The 18,863-nt window shown below is 38.4% G+C and overlaps 2 protein-coding genes across 6 annotated transcripts in view; one reads left to right on the forward strand and one right to left on the reverse strand.

Annotated features, from left to right (window-relative positions):
• Window positions 1-6,202, reverse strand: part of si:ch211-166a6.5 (clustered mitochondria protein homolog) — a 22,634-nt gene extending 16,432 nt beyond the window's left edge. The window contains exon 1 of one of the 2 annotated variants that reach the window (XM_055048811.1): window positions 6,118-6,202. The gene's annotated coding sequence lies outside the window, so the exon portion shown is untranslated. The other variant, XM_055048812.1, reaches the window with a different exon arrangement.
• On the forward strand, window positions 5,518-17,893 carry ddhd2 (DDHD domain containing 2). Of its 4 annotated transcripts, XM_055048813.1 has the most exons (19): window positions 5,518-5,629; window positions 6,149-6,359; window positions 7,683-7,875; window positions 8,999-9,192; window positions 9,325-9,414; window positions 10,098-10,218; window positions 10,301-10,390; window positions 10,474-10,615; window positions 10,731-10,939; window positions 11,037-11,098; window positions 11,186-11,305; window positions 11,542-11,637; window positions 11,828-11,995; window positions 12,080-12,106; window positions 12,478-12,633; window positions 12,974-13,076; window positions 13,146-13,304; window positions 15,882-16,056; window positions 16,157-17,893. In XM_055048813.1, the coding sequence occupies exons 2-19, from the start codon at window positions 6,198-6,200 to the stop codon at window positions 16,236-16,238; spliced, it is 2,349 nt and encodes a 782-aa protein (XP_054904788.1). In that variant the 5' UTR covers window positions 5,518-5,629; window positions 6,149-6,197; the 3' UTR covers window positions 16,239-17,893. The 4 variants fall into 4 exon arrangements, with proteins under 4 accessions (XP_054904788.1, XP_054904789.1, XP_054904790.1 ...); XM_055048814.1 differs by lacking the exon at window positions 12,080-12,106; XM_055048815.1 differs by lacking the exons at window positions 15,882-16,056; window positions 16,157-17,893 and adding an exon at window positions 13,493-15,868.
• The last annotated feature ends 970 nt before the right edge of the window (window positions 17,894-18,863 follow it).

The following is an 18,863-nucleotide window of genomic DNA, read 5'->3' on the forward strand; positions in this document are numbered from 1 at the left end:
ATTTTGTATTCTTTCAACAAAGAAAAATCCATTATTTTGACATTCCACTGACAGTTAACAGATCTGAATTTGCAGAACTTGTGCATATATGGTAGAGTTTTGACAATCTACCCTTAAACAAACTAACAGCTGTGCTGCACAAACAAACATTCACCTCTCACAAATAGGTGATCCCTTTTTATAACATCTGTAGAAATTTGGGAATGGTAACATCACCCTGGTAAATTGTTATCTGTAAAACCTTAAATTCTGATAAGGAAATTTTGGGGGAAAACATCTAATTAGATTTTGATAGGCAACTTGTTACTTTAAATAGCCACCTTAATCTCTTTTTTTTCCTCTTCCTCCATCACTTTAAAATCTTTAAATAATGTCCATGACCCATACATTAGAGTCCAAAACCTTGTTCATTTCAGCACTGAAATGGATAGCTATCATAATAGATTGACAGCTCGAGGACACAGCTACATGTGTGAGCCACAGGTCTTCTGAGAAACCCTTGAATCTTTGTAAAATCAATAAGAATTTTCTTATCCAAGAACAGGTCTGAACCTGTGCAGAACCTTAGAAACAAGGACAGATGCTGCAAATCTGCGTTCCTGATATATGTGCTAACATACTTTTGAATGTCCTTCTGATGACCACTCATTCCTGAGGAAAGACAATGGACTTCAAAACTTTTCTTGCATTTGGTTGTAAGTTTTCATACACTGAAGAAAGATCCTGGAAGCTGTTCCCGGTGTTACTGAGTGTTTTGGCCCACTGTTTCAATAACATAAGCAGGCTCTTGGACAAGTGTTTTGTGTGCAAGCTCCTGGAGGATTTCATTTACGTTGCTGGCAGTTGGCATTCGTCTGCAACTGTAGTTATCAAGAATCTCTATCAATTCCTCTTGGTCAACACTGCTGAAGTCTGACTGCCATGACTGAAACACAAAGCGCTCAGATTCAGGCATGCACTTAAGGAAATTCTCCACTACATCACTTTTTACCTGTCCAAAGGCTGCTTGCTCTAGTATGACAGGTGCAATCTTCATAGGAAGATATTTCTCTCTTGTCCATCCAAAAACAATTATGACTGACTGCCATGACTGAAACACAAAGCGCTCAGATTCAGGCATGCACTTAAGGAAATTCTCCACTACATCACTTTTTACCTGTCCAAAGGCTGCTTGCTCTAGTATGACAGGTGCAATCTTCATAGGAAGATATTTCTCTCTTGTCCATCCAAAAACAATTATGACTGACTGCCATGACTGAAACACAAAGCGCTCAGATTCAGGCATGCACTTAAGGAAATTCTCCACTACATCACTTTTTACCTGTCCAAAGGCTGCTTGCTCTAGTATGACAGGTGCAATCTTCATAGGAAGATATTTCTCTCTTGTCCATCCAAAAACAATTATTCGGCCTACACTCTCCCACTGGCTCTGTCCATAATCATCTCAGAAAAGGCACTCTGTAAGTGTTTCCTGTAGTACATTGGTCATAGAAATTCTTTCCAGAATTCAGAAAGACAGTCTCTGACGACTCCTCCGTCATCATATCCCATCTCAGGAGTTCCATCTGGCAGTACTAGCTGGATTTCGAAGTCTCTATCTAAAAGTCTGTCATCACAGAAATGTGCTATGAGCTCAGGAAGTACCTGTCCTCTGTGAACTATCAGTATCTCCTTCACTGCTTTGGCAGATGATGTGGATTGGGGGGATATTGGCAAAGTATCGTCCAAAATCTGTGGCTCACTGTCAGAAAATGGTCCTAGAAACACTATGCCACTGCTATCCAAATCCTCCTCCCTAAGCTCTGTAGACTGAAGTGAAAAGTTTATATGTCATGATTTGTTATGTTTCCAATAAATAGAAAGTCAGGAGTTACTTCTGTGGACATTGTGGATTGGCTGGTCATTGCAACATTAACAGCAGATGAAGAAGAGGGCCGACTCACAGAACTGGCTTGATCCTGAAAAATGGTGAAGGCAAAACTTCATCTTGACTGACTGACTGGTTAGCCTTCTTTTATGGGTGGTCAGGTAAAACCTGAGAATAGTCAGTTTTGTAACATGAAACATTTGTCCAACAGTGATTTTGTCATCAACTGCCACTTCCTGATAATCTTTCAGATCTATTTCAAAATCTGCTATGGACCCTTCTCTATTTCTTCCATTTGGAAAAATGCCAACAGCTATTTGGATTAACTCACTTTTTTAGCATCCTTTGAAACATCAACCTTCCTTGTTCCACCACCTCTTCTTGCTCTTACTTGTTTAAAAGCTGTTGGTCTTCATCATAAAGCAGCCAGCCTATTTCTATTTTTCTCTTTGACTTCAGCATTCTTCTTAACGTTTGTTTCAGATTGCTCTTCTTTTTCCAGACCACAACCATCTTGATGAGCAGTTTTCCTTTTACCCAGCTTTGATTTCAGGCGCTCAAACAGTTTTGATTTGTGACTGTTTGGGGGACCAGTTTCCTTCCTTTTACAGTATCCTAATAGGGCGATGCGGTCTCCATATGATGGCAAATAACTCTTTAGCTCTTCATCTGTCATGAGTTGGATGACACTGCTATCAATCTAAACAAGAAGAATAAAAAATAATTTATTTTAAAACTTATGGAACTAGAATTGCATGCAAATTATTTGAATTCAATTATATAACATTGCTAGACACATGCCTTAAACAAACCGTAATTTTTGAAATACTGATTTATTTTTTAGCTTGTACCTTCTCTCTCAGCATGGTCTCAATAGTTTCCTCAGGAATATTTCTTTGTCTCAGGAAATCACTCAGGTCATCCATTCTGTGATCATACACTGGAAGGTGAAGATACACAAGACCATCATGTTTCCAATAAAATGTAAAGCAAGTCATACTACAAATTATAATTTTCCTGAAAAATTAATTATAATTCATAATGCCATTTATCCATCCATTTTCTACCACCATTGTCCCTAGTGCGGTTGGGAGGTGCTGGTGCCTATCTCTAGCTGCGTTCTGGGCGAGAGGCGGGGTCACCCTGGACAGGTTGCCAGTCTGTCGCATGGCAACACAGAGAAAGACAGGACAAACAATTATGCACACACACACTCACACCTAGGGAGAATTTGGAAAGACCAATTACCCTGACAGTCATGTTTTTGGACTGTGGGAGGAAGCTGGAGAACCCGGAGAGAACCCACACATGCACAGAACATGCAGGCTCCATGCAGAAAGACCCCGGGCCGGGACATTCATAATTCCTTTAAGCGCAATTTATTTATTTTTTTGTGAAATGATTTTACTAGGGGGCCTGCACAGTGGTGCAGTTACTAGCACTGTTGCCTTGCAGCAAGAAGGTCATAGGTTCGATTCCCTGCCCGGGGTCTTTCTGCACGGAGTTTGCATGTTCTCCCTGTGCATGGTGGGTTCTCCCCGGGTACTCCAGCTTCCTCCCACTGTCCAAAAACATGACTGTCAGGGTAATTGGTCTTTCCAAATTCTCCCTAGGTGTGAGTGTGTGTGTGCATGGTTGTTTGTCCTGTTTGTTTCTATGTTGCCCTGTGACAGACTGGCAACCTGTCCAGGTGACCCCACCTCTCGCCTGGAACGAAGCTGGAGAGGCAGCAGCAACTCCCAACCCCAATAGGAACAAGGGTGAACAGAAAATGGAATGCATCTTTTTAAACTTTTGTTTTATAATAACTATTACCACAGTTATTTTATTTGTGTAATTACACAAATTTATGCATATACAGTGGTTTAAATGGACACATCTTGAGAAACCTCTTTAAATTCACAGAAAAGATAAAAATATTTATTGGTAATAACAAAGAACTGTACCGTTCCATACTGACAATGTCTTTAGCAGTAGAAAAGGAAAGAAAACATAAAATGAAGCTGTCTGAGGAGCATAAAGGTCTTTCAATGGAGAACTGGAGAAACACACTATAGCAGAGAAGTCACTTATACCGCTTGTGTGATGAGTTAAGGCTTGTGAAAATCCAGCTGGTGCACACCATCCACTCTTCTCTTTCTGAAACAACCTGCACTGTACAAAACCAAGCACATAATGTTTTGTTTGTTACTTGAACTTACTGATTAAATCAAAGAAATTGATTTGCAAACAGACAATTATTTATTATTTTATTTATTTGCTTGGGGACCAGGTACATAAAGTATTTAAAATTTAATAAAAGAGAGAGATTCTGACAGAGTACGACATAAAATGCCACGACATATTTTAGTTTAACTTAAAAAAATACATAGGCTAGAGGTATCGTTTTGGCGTCGCAATGGTTTGGGAGCGTGATGCAGCATCTAGGAACTACTCACCAGTTATTACACTTTGTGGTAGACTGAACATGTATCATTACAGCAAATAAACGTACCACGTAATCCTCAGATATTAACTACAATCAACGAAAAGTCAGTTGTGCACTGACGAAGTGAAGAAACAGAAACCGGTAGCTAATTTTGATATCTTCAAAATTAGCTACCGTCGTCAGTATAACAAATTGATTACTTTATACTATGCTAGCTTATATTGCAGACTTAATTTAAATGAACAAAACCACAATTCTTACCGTTGTAAATAGCTACATTTAGCTAGGTGATTTCAGGCGGCAGGCGCGACCGATGGTACCGTCAAATCTGTCCAGGTGGACTGAACCAATTCGAAAGGGGGTTCAACCTCCACAGTCTCCTATCTCATTATATTGAGATACTATCTCATTATTTTGAGATACTATCTCATTATTTTGAGATACTATCTCATTATTTTGAGATACTATCTCATTATAATGAGATACTATCTCATTATATTGAAATACTATCTCATTATTTTGAGATACTATCTCATTATTTTGAGATACTATCTCATTATTTTGAGATACTATCTCATTATATTGAGATACTATCTCATTATATTGAGATAGTATCTCATTATTTTGAGATACTATCTCATTATTTTGAGATAGTATCTCATTATTTTGAGATAGTATCTCATTATAATGAGATACTATCTCATTATTTTGAGATACTATCTCATTATAATGAGATAATTTTATTTAATTTTTTTAACAGAGTGGCGGAAACGGGCTTCCATAGAAACGGGCTTCCATAAACAAATAATCTTTTGTACGGACTAATTTACAGTTTTGATGACAGCTGCTGCAACTCTGCTTTTGTCGATGTTGCCTTTAAAGTTTCTTGTAAATTCAATTTCTTTTAAAAGGACTGGATGTTATTAAATGTTTTCACCTTCTGTTTGTTATCATCATGTTTGTTGCACTCATGTGTTACGGTGAAATATTACCCCCCAGAAAAATTTTACAATTGCGTAATGATTTGTATCAACTCCTTTTAAAATAGCATTTATCGTACATTACATTACAAGTATACCTTTTAGAAAAGATTCATTTTTAACGCACTTCATGTCAACTAACGTTGTTGTCCTTTGTTTGTTTTGTGGGGGTAAATCTTTCGGAAAACGTCTTTTATAGACGTTTTCCGAATTGCCGTATTTCCGACGACACCTAAACATATCTTGACAGCAGCTGAGTTGACAGGAGGCTGTCCGTAGCTAGCCGCATTAGCAAACCGAGCAACATAACGCCCGCTCAAGCCGTTTGTTTTCGGTCTATATGAGACGGTTGCGGTGAGTTTCTGTCAGTTACTTAACGCTGTTAATGTCGTGACGTTAAAACATCTGGAAGACAAGAAAATAAATAACTTAGCGGTCGTGTCGCTGTTTCTCAGCTAGCATGGCACTCATCAACCCGTGGCCTGAACGTTATGTTTGTTTTGGGGTTCTTTTTTTCCGAGTCGTTTAAAACATTTCGGGCCAAAACGTGTGTGAAGGTTAAAATTAACTAGTTGTGTTTAAGATTATTCCGAAAATTTCTCGAGGGTATAATGCGTCCCTTGTTACCTATATTTGGTCGAAACCAAACTGTTTACCTCCATTTCAATGCACTTACAGGGCAGAAGTTAAGCAGGCTTTAAATCAGACGATTAGGAGTTAACACCTCACCTTAAAACTCTAAGTAAGGTGTTAGTCGCTGTTAATCTGTCTTGTTTCTCAGCTTCACCACCTATTATGCTCTTTCAAGATAACATCAGGTTATGCTGCAGTCGTCTGTTTACCTGTTGATCCTTGCGCATATGGCTGTTCCAGGTCCTGTGACAGTGCTCCACCCCTCAGGTAAGAGCTGAGGGTCGGGCCGATGTCATCCAGTCAGGGTGACAGAGGGGGTCTTTCTCAGGCTGCCCCAAACAACAACACCACCGCCACCACCCAGGACGAATTTGACAGCCCTTCTCAGACTGCTGCAACATGCAATACACCTGAGGCCAGCAAGGCCGAGCTGTCTCTTGCAGAGGCACAGGTGAGGCTGCAGATGGGATTTCATATCATGATGCAAATGGTTCTATTTTAAGCCTTGCAGTATGTTTACTTTCTGTCCTTCTTCACAAAGCATTTTGCATGATTCATGCATGTTTCGCTTCCATAACTGAATGCGTTTTTATAGATGTCCTGTCTTATTTCAGACAGATGCTTCTGGGTTTAATTTGTCTGTTTTGAAAGAATATATATTAAGGCATTTCTGTAGCATTATTTTTCATCCTAAAATGTAAAGGGTTAAGGTCACGAAATGTTCAGCCTCAGACTGGATGATGTTAGCTAAACTAGCAAAAAATGATGATACTGGTCGATGTTGCAATAATGACATGAGTTGTGATAAATAAAGAAAGAGATCAGTAAAGTTTTACCAGAAAACATGCTTTGTAGAACAAATATAACTTTGAGCATCCTAGCTTTACTGCATGACCACAGGCTAAACAAGAAACTGTGAGCTTCTATTTGGGGACTGGAGAAAAGTGGACATCACATGCTGCTCCTCTTTTTATGATGTTTACACTCTGTAAAATGTTGGACTTGGCAAGAGCTCCATAAAGGACAGCAAACACAGCACATACCTACAGTTGGGCTGGAGCTTTTTTAATTGCCAGTCCTGAGTTTGTTACTTTCGAGAAGTTCAAAACACATTAGCTGTTTTTCTGCAGCTCATTAATAATGCACCTACAAAAAGTAAAATTTTTCAAGGAATCAGTGAGATTTAATTCTTAGGAAGTATTTTCCAATCACATTCCAGTTTCTCAATCTTTACAAAAGAATGTACTCATGCTTTGTGCACATACTTATTTAATCAAATTGGGAAAGTGTAAACAACTTGAATGATCTGGCAGTTGCGCAGTGGGTGAATGTTGTGTCAAATAGTGGCAGGCTCTACCGTTCAGCACGCTGAAACAGGAGCCGTATTACTGGTTGTATTGTTTTGTAGGCATAAGAAATTCTGTGGAAAGAAATTGTTTACAAGCGGTGGCCACCTTGGAATCAGCAGAACAGACAAGGCAAAGCTTGTAGATGAGGGAAGAATACAAGGCTTTGTTCATTTGATCAAGAGGTGGGCTGATCTTTTGTTTCCTGACTGCCCTTTGCTTTATGTAATGGGCTGAGCTCACTTGATGGGGTTTTAGTAGGAGGGTGCAGACATTGGTCACTTCCTGCAGGGTTGACCAGTGAACCGCTCTGCAAAAAGGAAGACACAAAATAACCGTCAATAGGAGGTATTTTCCTTGTCATTACAGAGGATTATAGCTTCAATCAAGAGGAGGTAATGCCTTTCGATGCATTTCTTTTTCTTCAGGTTTCTCCTGTTTTGGATGAGGTTTCTCCTTCCTCTACATCCTCTTTTGAGATGCTGGACATGGAGTCAGTGCCACCTCCGTACCAAGAGGTGCAGCCTCACTGGTTCTTCTGTCGTCAGGCAGATGACAGCGACTCCTGGCATCCTTTCAGCAGAGAGGACTCTGACAAGCTAGAAAATGCTTTCCATACTGGTAAGGAACAATAAGCATCTTAGACATAAACTGTTATTATGTTGTTGTAAATACTAATAGCTGTTTGAAATAAAAGTGATGTTGTAGTGGAAGTGTTATACATGTTTTTCTTTCCTTGTAAATCGGTGTTGGAAAAAAATACAATTGGAAAACAGTCCTGTGATTCTTGAAGCAAAGTCCAGTTGACACATCCCCCACCCCTTTGTCTCTAAATGTTTGGACATAGTCCTGTCAGGTGAACTTTGGTTTCTGGGGGGTTTTGATGAATTCCACTGTAATGAATTTTTAAGCATCTGTAGTGAAATTGACATGTGGACATTTTTTCCATTTCTAGTCTGAATTTAAGTGTCTACTGTAGTTGAAGCAGTACATGTAGTTACACCACCTGTATTTTGGCACGCACATTTACAGAATGAATATAGTACTGTGTGAAACTAAAGTAAAAAATGTCATGTTGTGTCTGCGCAATATTGAAATGCAACACCAAAACAATACACAAAGCTCTCCCAGCTAACACTGAAGTCTGTTTTTTGGGATTATTAAGGTTTCTTACTAAGTCAGTTAAATTGGAAAAGGAAATGTTCCTCCAAATCAAACCCATGACTGAAATATGACATTAGAACCAAGGTAGGGCACTAAACCTTATTTTTAGTGTACCTTCAGCCCTCTATATTTCCAATTCATATAACTACAAATGTCAATTGACTAAGTAAAAATCTAGAAACGTAACATTTCTAGACAATATTTATCTAGAAACGTAAATGTCGACAGGTTCAATAGTTGGGTCAAGTTATTATTGTTTCCTTTAACAATGCACAAATGCTTTCCAAATGACATTGGCATTTTGTAAAAAAAGCTTGAAATAAGAAGAGGCAAGTTTCATCAGTAATGAAGGGCTTCATAAATATAGTATTTTTTATTGTATTTTATTGTCTTTGGAGCTATTTTTACTGAAGAGTTTTGTTTGATACAGTACAATAGTTTAGTCAATTGTGGAAAAAAAATCAGATTTTTTTTAACAATCAGTTGATATATTTATTTAATACCAGAGAAAAGCACATGAGTCCTTATTTTTTAATTTTTTTGAAATAGAGACATGAAATAATTTTCCATTTTTTTACAGTAAAAGAACAGCAAAAGGACATTGTGGTTGCTGTGGAAGGGGAGCGCTACGATGTATATGTCAAGAAAAGGATGCGCTTTGCTGTCTATTGGGACCAAACTCCCACTGAGGTCCGCCGCTGCACCTGGTTCTACAAAGGAGATAAAGACACAAGATTCTTTCCTTACTCTGAGGATTTCAGCAGTCGTTTGGAGGTAATCTCACATTAATTCTTTTGCTTTTTTTTAAACTTTCCGTCAGACTTTCTTTATTCTCCAACTTTGACTTGTGACATGCGTGTTATTTTCTCCCACCAATAATCCATCTCAACTATGCTGAGTTTTCAGGAAGCCTATATGATAGCAGTGACCTTAGATGAATGGAAAAGGAAGCTGCATTTTCCCACTGGAGAAACTGTTATCTTGCACAACCCTAAGGTGAGGTTTGGTGTTCAGAGTCGGTTAATGATGTGGACCCCACACTGGATTTTATAACTGAAAAGAAAATGTGGTTTATTTGGTTTGAAAAGAAGAGGAAAGTCCTATGTTGAAATAAAGATCTTGATCTCATTGAGATACTGCAGGGTGACTTAAAATGGGCTGTATATGCAATAGACCTCTCGAATATCTCACAGTTGAAAGTTAGGAGTGGGACAAACTTTCCGGCTTAGATCAATGTGAGAGACAGCTAGATGGTCACAAGAAACATCTCACTATAATTATTTCACCAAAATGGTAACACTAGCTATTAGGGAATGGAGTCTTTTGCCTCAGCTGTAAGAAATTTTTGTCATTTATTGGCACTTATTTTTGATTTTTATCTGTGAGTAAATGTCTTTACAGAGAAATAAACCTATATTACACATTGATTTTTTTTAAGTTTTCTTTTGATAAATGCATTTTGTCCTTACATATTGAGTGTATATACATGACTATATGAAACTCCAATTCAATGCAAATGGTTTTAAATCTAAAGAAAGCTGATGTAAGCGCACGTGTAAAGCAAAACATGCTGTACACGTTTTGAATTTTATAGTTTCATTTTTTTAAACAATAAAAACAACAGATTTTTTAAATGAACTTCATGGGTCCCTCCTCAAAATTTTTTGTCCCTTTCTCAGCTGATAATGCATTATCAGCCAATAGGATTGCAGGATGAATGGGGTCCCTCTCCGTCGGAGCAGTTACGGCCTTGTACAGTCAAGAGAGGAGTGGAGAACATCTCTGTAGAAATACCTGATGGTATGTGTGTTCTTTTGCTGTCAGATCATAATGAAAGATAAACTCATTACCAGGAGCTCTCATCATGTCAGTTTGTTTTCAGGTGAACCGGAGAAGGTGGATCACCTGGTCTTTATGGTGCATGGGATTGGTCCAGCATGTGATTTACGCTTTAGATCCATCATACAGTGCGGTGAGTCTGTTTGTGTGTGTGGTTGTGCATGAATTTTCTTAAATGTGCATCAATGACTCAGTTCGATTTTCATCTGTTTTCAGTGAATGACTTCAGGGGTGTTTCGCTGTCCCTCCTGGCCTCCCACTACAGGCGTTCTCAGCAGGAAGGCCAAGTGGGTCGAGTTGAGTTCCTTCCTGTCAACTGGCACAGCGCTCTGCATGGGGATGCCACCGGTGTGGATGAGTACGTAACCTGATAAGCAGAAATGGTAGAAAAGAAAAATGTCTGTCACAACTGCCAAAAAAATAACTCCTCTGTGCTCTTGTTTTTGTTTTCTCCCTCCTTTCCCATTTTTTAGGGACATTCAAAGGATCACTCTGCCCAGCATCAGCCGCCTCCGGCATTTCACCAACGACACTCTGTTGGACTTATTTTTCTACAACAGCCCTACCTACTGCCAGACCATAGTGGACACAGTGGCCTCAGAAATCAACCGGCTACATGCCCTCTTTAAGCAGAGACACCCAGAATTTGATGGAAAAACTTCTGTTGTAGGACACAGCTTGGGTCAGAGTTTTACTCACACAGAATCACAAACATTCACATGCAGGTGTAATCTGCAAAGTTTTTTTTACTGAAGTGGGCCATCTCTCTTTTTACTCAGGTTCTCTGATCTTGTTTGACCTGCTAACCAATCAGAGAAATAGATCCAGAGCAAAAGACGGAGTATGACATTAAATTTACTATGAATGTCTTTATCTTATTTTCTGTTTTGAAAAGCGTACTCCTAAGAGAATTATTTCTGTTTTTAAGGTACCTTCAGGAGAACACTGTGCTCTGAACAGTGACACTTTGGAGCAGATGCTGACTAAATTGAACCTCCAGCAGTACCTGCAAATTCTACTGGCAGAAAATGTGGACATGGAATCACTGGTATATGCAATAGACTGTATACCCATAGACTGTTATAAAAAAGTATTCAAACACCTTGAACTTTTATTAAATTAGAACCACACACTTCAATGTACTTATTGGCATTTGATACAGCACTGTACAAATCTTTGTACATGTCAAATGAGTACTGCGGAAATAGAAATATAAGACTGAAACCTTTGGATTACGTATACTGTACAAATTTTGAAAACCACATTTTAATATTTTTTCTTTAGGCTCTCTGCCAAGACAGTGACCTTCGAAATTTAGGAATTCCTCTTGGACCCCGAAAGAAGATTTTGCACTACATCAGGAAGAAGAGGCTTCCAGAGGTCAGCCATTATTCAGGTGTAGGGTTTAGGAGGTGTTACTTTTTATATTTAACCCTACTTAACATATACTGTGAGGAATAATGAGTAAATCAGTGAAAAACAGGCAGTTAGTAATTTCATTTATTCTTTAGCATTTACTGTTTTGTTTTTTGGGGTTATTTACAAAGTTGGATGACTTCTGTTCTATAAGGACTATGGGATGGCACCAGGGTATCAGACCTTGGGGTCTGGTCCACCTCAGGTTACCAGGGAGGGCAACCAGTCTTCAGAATCGCCGGATCAGAAATCCCTGCTCCACAAAAGACTTTCTACCACCGGTGCTGTGGACTACGAATACTTTGATGTCGGCATTGGACAGGTAATAGATAAGCATGCAAAATGTATAATTTGCTTTTTTTCGTCACCGTTGCTGCTTTTTTCCTCTCCCTGCTTGCCTGGAAAGTCCAATGGAGGCATAGCCAAGGGACAGGTGTGTCTCACATGGTGTCCACGTTCTCCTCAGGCCTTGTCTCTTGATGTGTTTGACCTCACTTTGACTTGATGTTTCCTTTGTGCAGAGTGCAATCTTGGCAACTGAATTGAAGTGACAGCTTTTTATAGAAATTCCCATGACTCTTACAGTTTGTTCAAACAAAAAGCACAGCGTTGTAGCAAAGAACGCTGTATCTGTGCTCATACATTTGTATTATGCTGCATGAGTGGTCATCTCTTCATTCTCGACATATGTCACTGAAGAAACGAGTCCATCATTTATAAATGATGTACATGTTTTTGTAAGTTCCACTTTAGCTAACTTCTCACACTACCTCCCATTTCTCCTCCTGTCTCTACTCCCCACAGGTGTCCATCGATTACCCTCAGCTGGCATTTTACCCTGAGACATTTTTTGCTTTTGGGTCTCCGATTGGAATGTTTCTGACTGTACGAGGCCTGAAACGCATTGATCCAAACTATTCATTCCCAACCTGCAAGAGCTTCTATAACATCTACCATCCAGTGAGTATCTTGTGGTTCCTTCACAGTTTCGAAAGCTTTGACATTTGATTTAAGCTGGAGATTATCTCTGCATGCAGGTCTCTTTAGGGACATAAACCTTTCACAGAGAAGTCTGATTGCAGTTGGCTTTATTTAATAGTATGAATGATCATGTAAAAAAAAAGTCATATTTCAGCAAAAAATTTGAATTGAGCGTCAAGACCTGCTTAGATGCATGTTGCCTCCATTTGATGTTAATTTAACTCGTATCAATTAAGAAAACTTCTGTTTTAAAGGATTAAATGAGAGATTGGTATCTCAAAAGCTGCATTCGCCTTGTGTTGTCTCAATACCCATTTAGTATGACCCTGTTGCCTATCGGATCGAGCCCATGATTGTTTCGGAGGTGGATCTGGAGCCGATGCTTATACCGCACCACAAAGGCCGAAAGAGAATGCACCTTGGTAAGACAGTTTTCCTTTATTCATCTGCGCAGTTGGAAATGTTCATCTGTAATTCTTCATCTCCTGTAGAGCTTAAAGAGAGCTTAACCAGAATGAGTATGGATTTGAAGAACAACGTTTTGGGATCATTACGGACAGCTTGGCAGTCCTTTACCAGACCAGTAGCTGCACTGCCCCCAGTGGAAGAAGGGGAAGCGACAAATGACACAAGCCCTCAGGAGGATCAAGGTACCAAATGCTTCTTCTGGGTTTGACTTGGTTCACTTTGGGTGCTGTCTGAGAGAGGACATGCTGGTGTCCAACCCACTGTTCCTGAATCCCTCTCACTCTCACTCCTCTCTGCATGCTGCTGCCTTCTCTCCTCTCTGTTCTTTTACTTCTGTACACACCTCTTGCCTCCTCACTGTGAACTCCAGTTTCAGTAGATACTGCTGCTGCTAAGAGGGAGGACAAATGTACAGATTTTTGGACTAGAATAAAGGAGTGGCCAAAGGCCCTTCAGAAGCATTACCTAAAAGGTAAGCCAGGATAGAAAGTAAAACAATTGAGTTTTACCACTTTGATCATATGATGATTCAGTTCACACTAAGAGTAATCTCAATGAACCCCTGAAGATTTGTCGACTGCCTGAGTTTGTGTAATTTGTCTTCTAGTATTATTCTATACTAACAAAGCAAATTAAACAGTATTGCCTTGTCTTTACCTGTTAGATATCTTGTGGTAAAGCTTTACACAGAAAAAAAAATCTGTTCATCTTTGATGGTTTATCTTTGTACATGCTCAAAGAAAGGGCCTTACGTAATGGTTGTCATTATCACCACAGGCTTTCTCTGCTTGTCTTCTCCTCTCCTTGTGCGTCAAGAGTTTACCACCTGCTGAACAAGTTGTCATTTTAACTGAAAGTTTAATTTACTAAAGCCTCTCTCAGGTCTATGCATGCCTTTCCACCTGTAAGTTCTCATTGGCTGATTCACTCACAGCTTTGCTGATTATCTATATCATATATCTGGCCTAAAGCACATTTTTATATGACTTCATTTGTTTTTCTAAGTAATTAATTAGCTGTAGGAAAGACTTCACTTTAATCTATGTTTTTGTTGAATCAATTTTTCTACATGTTTGTACATGTAATGAGAAAAGTCTGTCAGGTCATTAGATGGCTTTAAGGTATAGCGGTTCAGAGAAAAGAGTTCATTTCACAGTCATGTTTTCTTCCCTCTCTGCCAATCCCTTGAAGCAAATTTATTGCTTTTCATTTGCAGGTTATATGATAGACTTGATAGTTGAAAGTAGGATTTTTACCGCATGATTGCAAGTCACTGCTTGTATAGTGGATTATCAGATCTAGCTGGGAAAACTATTTTGATGCCAGCAGTGGGCACACTCTGAGAAACGACAAAGCATGTTAGCATTCCAGCTAAATTATGTACTTGCTACATGATTTTTCTGTTATTAAAGCGCCTTCAAATTTAAGGTTCCCACTCATTCCCTCAAAATAATCAGAATACTTATACCCATTTCAGGCTTTTTGTACTGTCTCTGATCATTTTTTCTCTTCTGTTTTTATATTATGTTTGTGAGTTTCAGTGAAAAATGATTGTTGTAGCTTTAATTACGTTTTGTTTAGTGCCAGTGCAATTTGTTATGTTTTGTTCTGGAGGTAATAATACTTATGAGTAATAATATATATTCTCTTTGGGTGCTAAGCCATAGTGAACATCTGACTGCAGCTCTTTCCTGGACCAATGGTTCAACGATGTTTTGTCCAGTTTTAAGATATTTTAGATCAAGGGCGTCCAGCTCCAGCCATCAAGAGCTGTTGTCCTACACATTTTCTATGTTTCCCAAGTTTGACAAAACTGAATCAAATAAATGGCTGATGAAGAACCTGCAGATAATTCAGGAATTAATGACCCAGCATGATTCACAGCTACCTGTCATTTGCCTCATCACATGCATACGAATTACTGCTGAATCAGTAAATCAACTGGATAAGTCTACAGTGTTTCTCACACTAGGGTGTGCGATAATGACAAGGGAGACTGAATCATCAGAGATTTGTGTACAAAAGTAAGATTCTGTAAACTATTAGTAATGAAAGATAAAGTAATAGATCATGAGAATTGTGTTGACATACAATCATTATTCATGTGGGCATAATTCTTTGTTTCTGGGTGTTGCTCTGCTGAAGTGTGTTGGTGATGCAGAGATTTCTCGGCTATTCATCTTTAGTCACTTTAGAGCAGGCATCCAACACACCTGAATTACATGGTGGACTTGTCTCCTCCCTGCAGTCATTTTCCTCCAAACCTGGTAGTAGCATAATTATTTGATTCAGGTATGCTGAAGAAGAGATGCATCTAAAATTAGCAAGACACCGTCTCTCAAAGACTGCAGTTTTAAACACCGGTTCCCAGGAATAGCAGTAAATACTTTCTAATTCTAAATGTAAACATAATTTCTATATATTTTTTTGTCTGGGCCTTCAACCTGCCAGGATAGTACTAAGATCTCATCTCTTGGTTCTATTCTAATTTTTAAAGTGGAGGTCTATTTCTCCCCTCTTGTAGCGTATGAACTTCAGTCAGCTCTGTTTCAGCATCTATAAATCCTGGTCTTATAAAAATAATTGAGTATTTTTCACCTTGCTGATTATTTAAGCACAGTTTATCAATGAGTTTAACATTAATGACTGAACTAGCCGTCCTTCTCCTCTTTGATTCTCTTTGTGGGTCAGAACAACCGGACGCTGCTGCTCATAGTTTTGATGTCTTCATGTAAAATCTTTTGTATTGCCTTTTGTAGCAGCAGGAGTGTCCACAGAAGCTGAGTGCTCAGAGTCAGTGGAGCAGATTGAAGAACCCGAGATTGAAATGGGGATGCTGAATGGAGGGCGGCGGATCGACTGTGTGCTGCAGGAAAAACCCATTGAGAGCTTCAATGAATACTTGTTTGCCATCCAGTCTCATCTCTGTTACTGGTGAGTCACAAATACCTGCACCACCATATGTCGCTGAATTTTCTATTTTGGTTTTCTTGATACATTTGTCACTCTCACAAATGATCTGTATGTGTGTTAGGGAATCTGAGGACACGGCTTTGCTGCTGCTGAAAGAAATTTACGACAACCTGGGCGTGGCTTTAGAACAGCCGCAACAGTAACAAATTAGTATGAATGAAGATCTGCTCTTGTGACCGTTATCTGAAAGTGAAGGACAGCCGACAGAGCCGGAAACTGAAAGACAATCCTCTCCAGAATGCCTTACCGTCTGTGGTTTTCCGGACTGCTGCCCGGATGGTTTGCGGCAGTCGGGCGATCTTAGTTTACGTGTGTTTGTCAAAGCTTGTTTGCCGTAGTGGCGGCTCTGCTGCCATTCCTGCTATCCAAATATTTCAATTTAGTTCTGAAAGTTTTTCAAGATCAAAACAATGCACTTTTTTGACTAAATGTTATAATTTATTAGCACTTTCACATTTGTCATGACCTCGTGGTCATGTAAAGAAAGATTATGATCATAATTACTTAAAATGCACGTGAGAAGGTAGTTCAGTTTCAGTTGTCATTTCTTCTCCCTTCTGTGGAAAAAGAGATTTATAAATACAATTATCTGATCGTTCGACACTTTAGACTACGTTGACCAAAAATGTATATTGCCCCATAAGAAACAGCTGAAGTTTTTTGTTTTCTGTTTAACAATGAAGGTTTTGTTTCTGTTACAAGTTTTCTTTGGCAGCTATAATTATTCTACTTATGTAATAAACAGCTTGAAGCATAAAGCTGCCACTCCTTTATTTTAGTTATTCATGCTAACTACACTCATCTCCTCTAAATTTGCATACAGTGCTATGTAAACCAAAATGTAGTGCACCTTCCTGTTTAGCCGAATTTCTGTTTACATTTGGATTTGGTTATATTTATCACAGGAATCTAAAGTACAAATCCTTATGAAGAGTTGTGGTGCGGAAAGGAGGATTCCTCAGAAGACAACAGGATTGTCTCTTTAATATGTACTATGCAACTTATCTCCTTGTTGTATCGACTACAAAGTAAGTTTGTATAGATTTTACAAAAAGGCTTCCTCTACCAATGCTCCAAGTCGGGACAATTTTATCTCAAGTCCAGACCAGCACTACGTGCTTTATAATGTTATTGATTTAGAAACAGAATGCTACTAAATAGACTTTTTTATGTCTTTACTCAAAATTATACCCATTTCATGTCAGTCTAGTCTTCGTGAATAAAATTCTTTATTTGTCATGTCTCTGTTGCATGTATTTCTGTTGTTTAAAAATTAGATTACCTTGCTTTTTGATATCTGTAGATTCCAGTTGTTTTTCTAGCAACAAGCAATAAAAATATTTTTTATTTATTTTATTATATAAAAACAAAAGTGTTATCTTCCAGTAGTCTCAGTTTATTTTATAGGAAAATTATGGGCATGTTGGAAAAACAGTCCCACATCGCTAACTTTCCAAACCTTTTTGTCGTTATGACATAAATGTATAGTAGGTGTTTCATATGCACTGATGGCGGAACCACAGCCCAGCACCAAAGCTGTAAATTGAGTCTTGGATGAAATCATTAAATCTACTGAGGTTGCTTGTTATCTTGTGTTAAGAAAGCACAAAAGTTTCACAATAATAGTTAAATGTCAGTGTCATTTCAACCACAGCAGAGTTTTAACTCGACATAATCCTTTTACGTTGGGTTATGGCAGTCGCCTATTCAAGCCAGAAAGGTGATATTCTCTTTCAATACATAGCTTTATAAATGTGAATACTTGTCTAATGTGCCATAATAAAGATATTATTGTGTATTTGTGTTGGGTTTTTTTCCAAATGTTATTTAAATAATTTTACTCTCATATCCAGTGTCTAAATATGTTTCAAGGCATTTACAAAATGTAAAAATGTTTTTTTTTTTGAAGTAAGCAGTTTCTGAAATTACTGTTTGCTTTATCTTTGATTTGTCAGATTATAGTTTTGAGTTTTAGCTTTTGAGTTACAGAATCCACGTAATATCCTCGATATCAATGTAGACCCTTAAACTCGCAGAGTTTCATGTGATTCAGCTCAGTGGGAGGAAACGCGCTCAAAAGCTCCTCTGTTGTTGTCAAAGGCTGGTTTGTCCTGGACCCCTCTGACTCAGTTTTCAACTATTCATTTAATTGAAAGGCTAGGTGGATAGCAGAGCCTGAGAATCAAACCCAGAGGGTACTGTAATGCATTCACTTTGTAGAAATATTTGTTTTATAGAAATAAATACATTGATCAGATAGTTCCTGTTCAGAATTTTAATACATCTAGAGGACATTTATTATTTTCAAGCTGTTTCAGCTGCTTTCAGGCTTATGGTTCACAATAGTTTATTTTTATAACCCAAATTATAAAAAAGAGACGAGCCTTGAAAGTCGCATAAAGTTGCTGAAGAGAAATGAAGTTGTAATATGCACAAACTGAAAACGCAAAAATACTTAACACATTGTCCACTCAAGACAAAAACAGAGCAAAGTCGCAGCTCAAATTAGGATAATTCACCTGGTGACCATTCTGCTGAATATAAGAAAGTCATGTGAAATGTTAAATGAATGCAGTAGCATTGAGACTTAGAAAACCAGCAACCTACAGTCTGTCACCATGGTCACAAATAACTGTGATTATTTGTAACTGATTTAGCAAAATAAAATAAAAACAAAAGCATAAATGTCCAATTAATTAAAGTATTAGATGAAAGAAAGGCCTTGCTAAACAAAATGTCAAAGATAATATTCTAAGCTATGAGCTGTT

The sequence above is a fragment of the Poeciliopsis prolifica genome, unplaced genomic scaffold (assembly GCF_027474105.1).
Source record: "Poeciliopsis prolifica strain line A6 unplaced genomic scaffold, Auburn_PproV2 SCAFFOLD028, whole genome shotgun sequence".
Classification (NCBI taxonomy): Eukaryota; Metazoa; Chordata; class Actinopteri; order Cyprinodontiformes; family Poeciliidae; genus Poeciliopsis; species Poeciliopsis prolifica.

Bases quoted from the DNA above. Each gene is read 5' to 3' on its own strand.
- ddhd2 (XM_055048813.1), top strand. From the start codon at position 6,198: ATGTCATCCAGTCAGGGTGACAGAGGGGGTCTTTCTCAGGCTGCCCCA. The intron at 10,616-10,730 runs GTACGTAACCTG...CCCATTTTTTAG, and splicing joins GATGCCACCGGTGTGGATGA to GGACATTCAAAGGATCACTC. The intron at 11,306-11,541 runs GTATATGCAATA...TTTTTTCTTTAG, and splicing joins ATGTGGACATGGAATCACTG to GCTCTCTGCCAAGACAGTGA.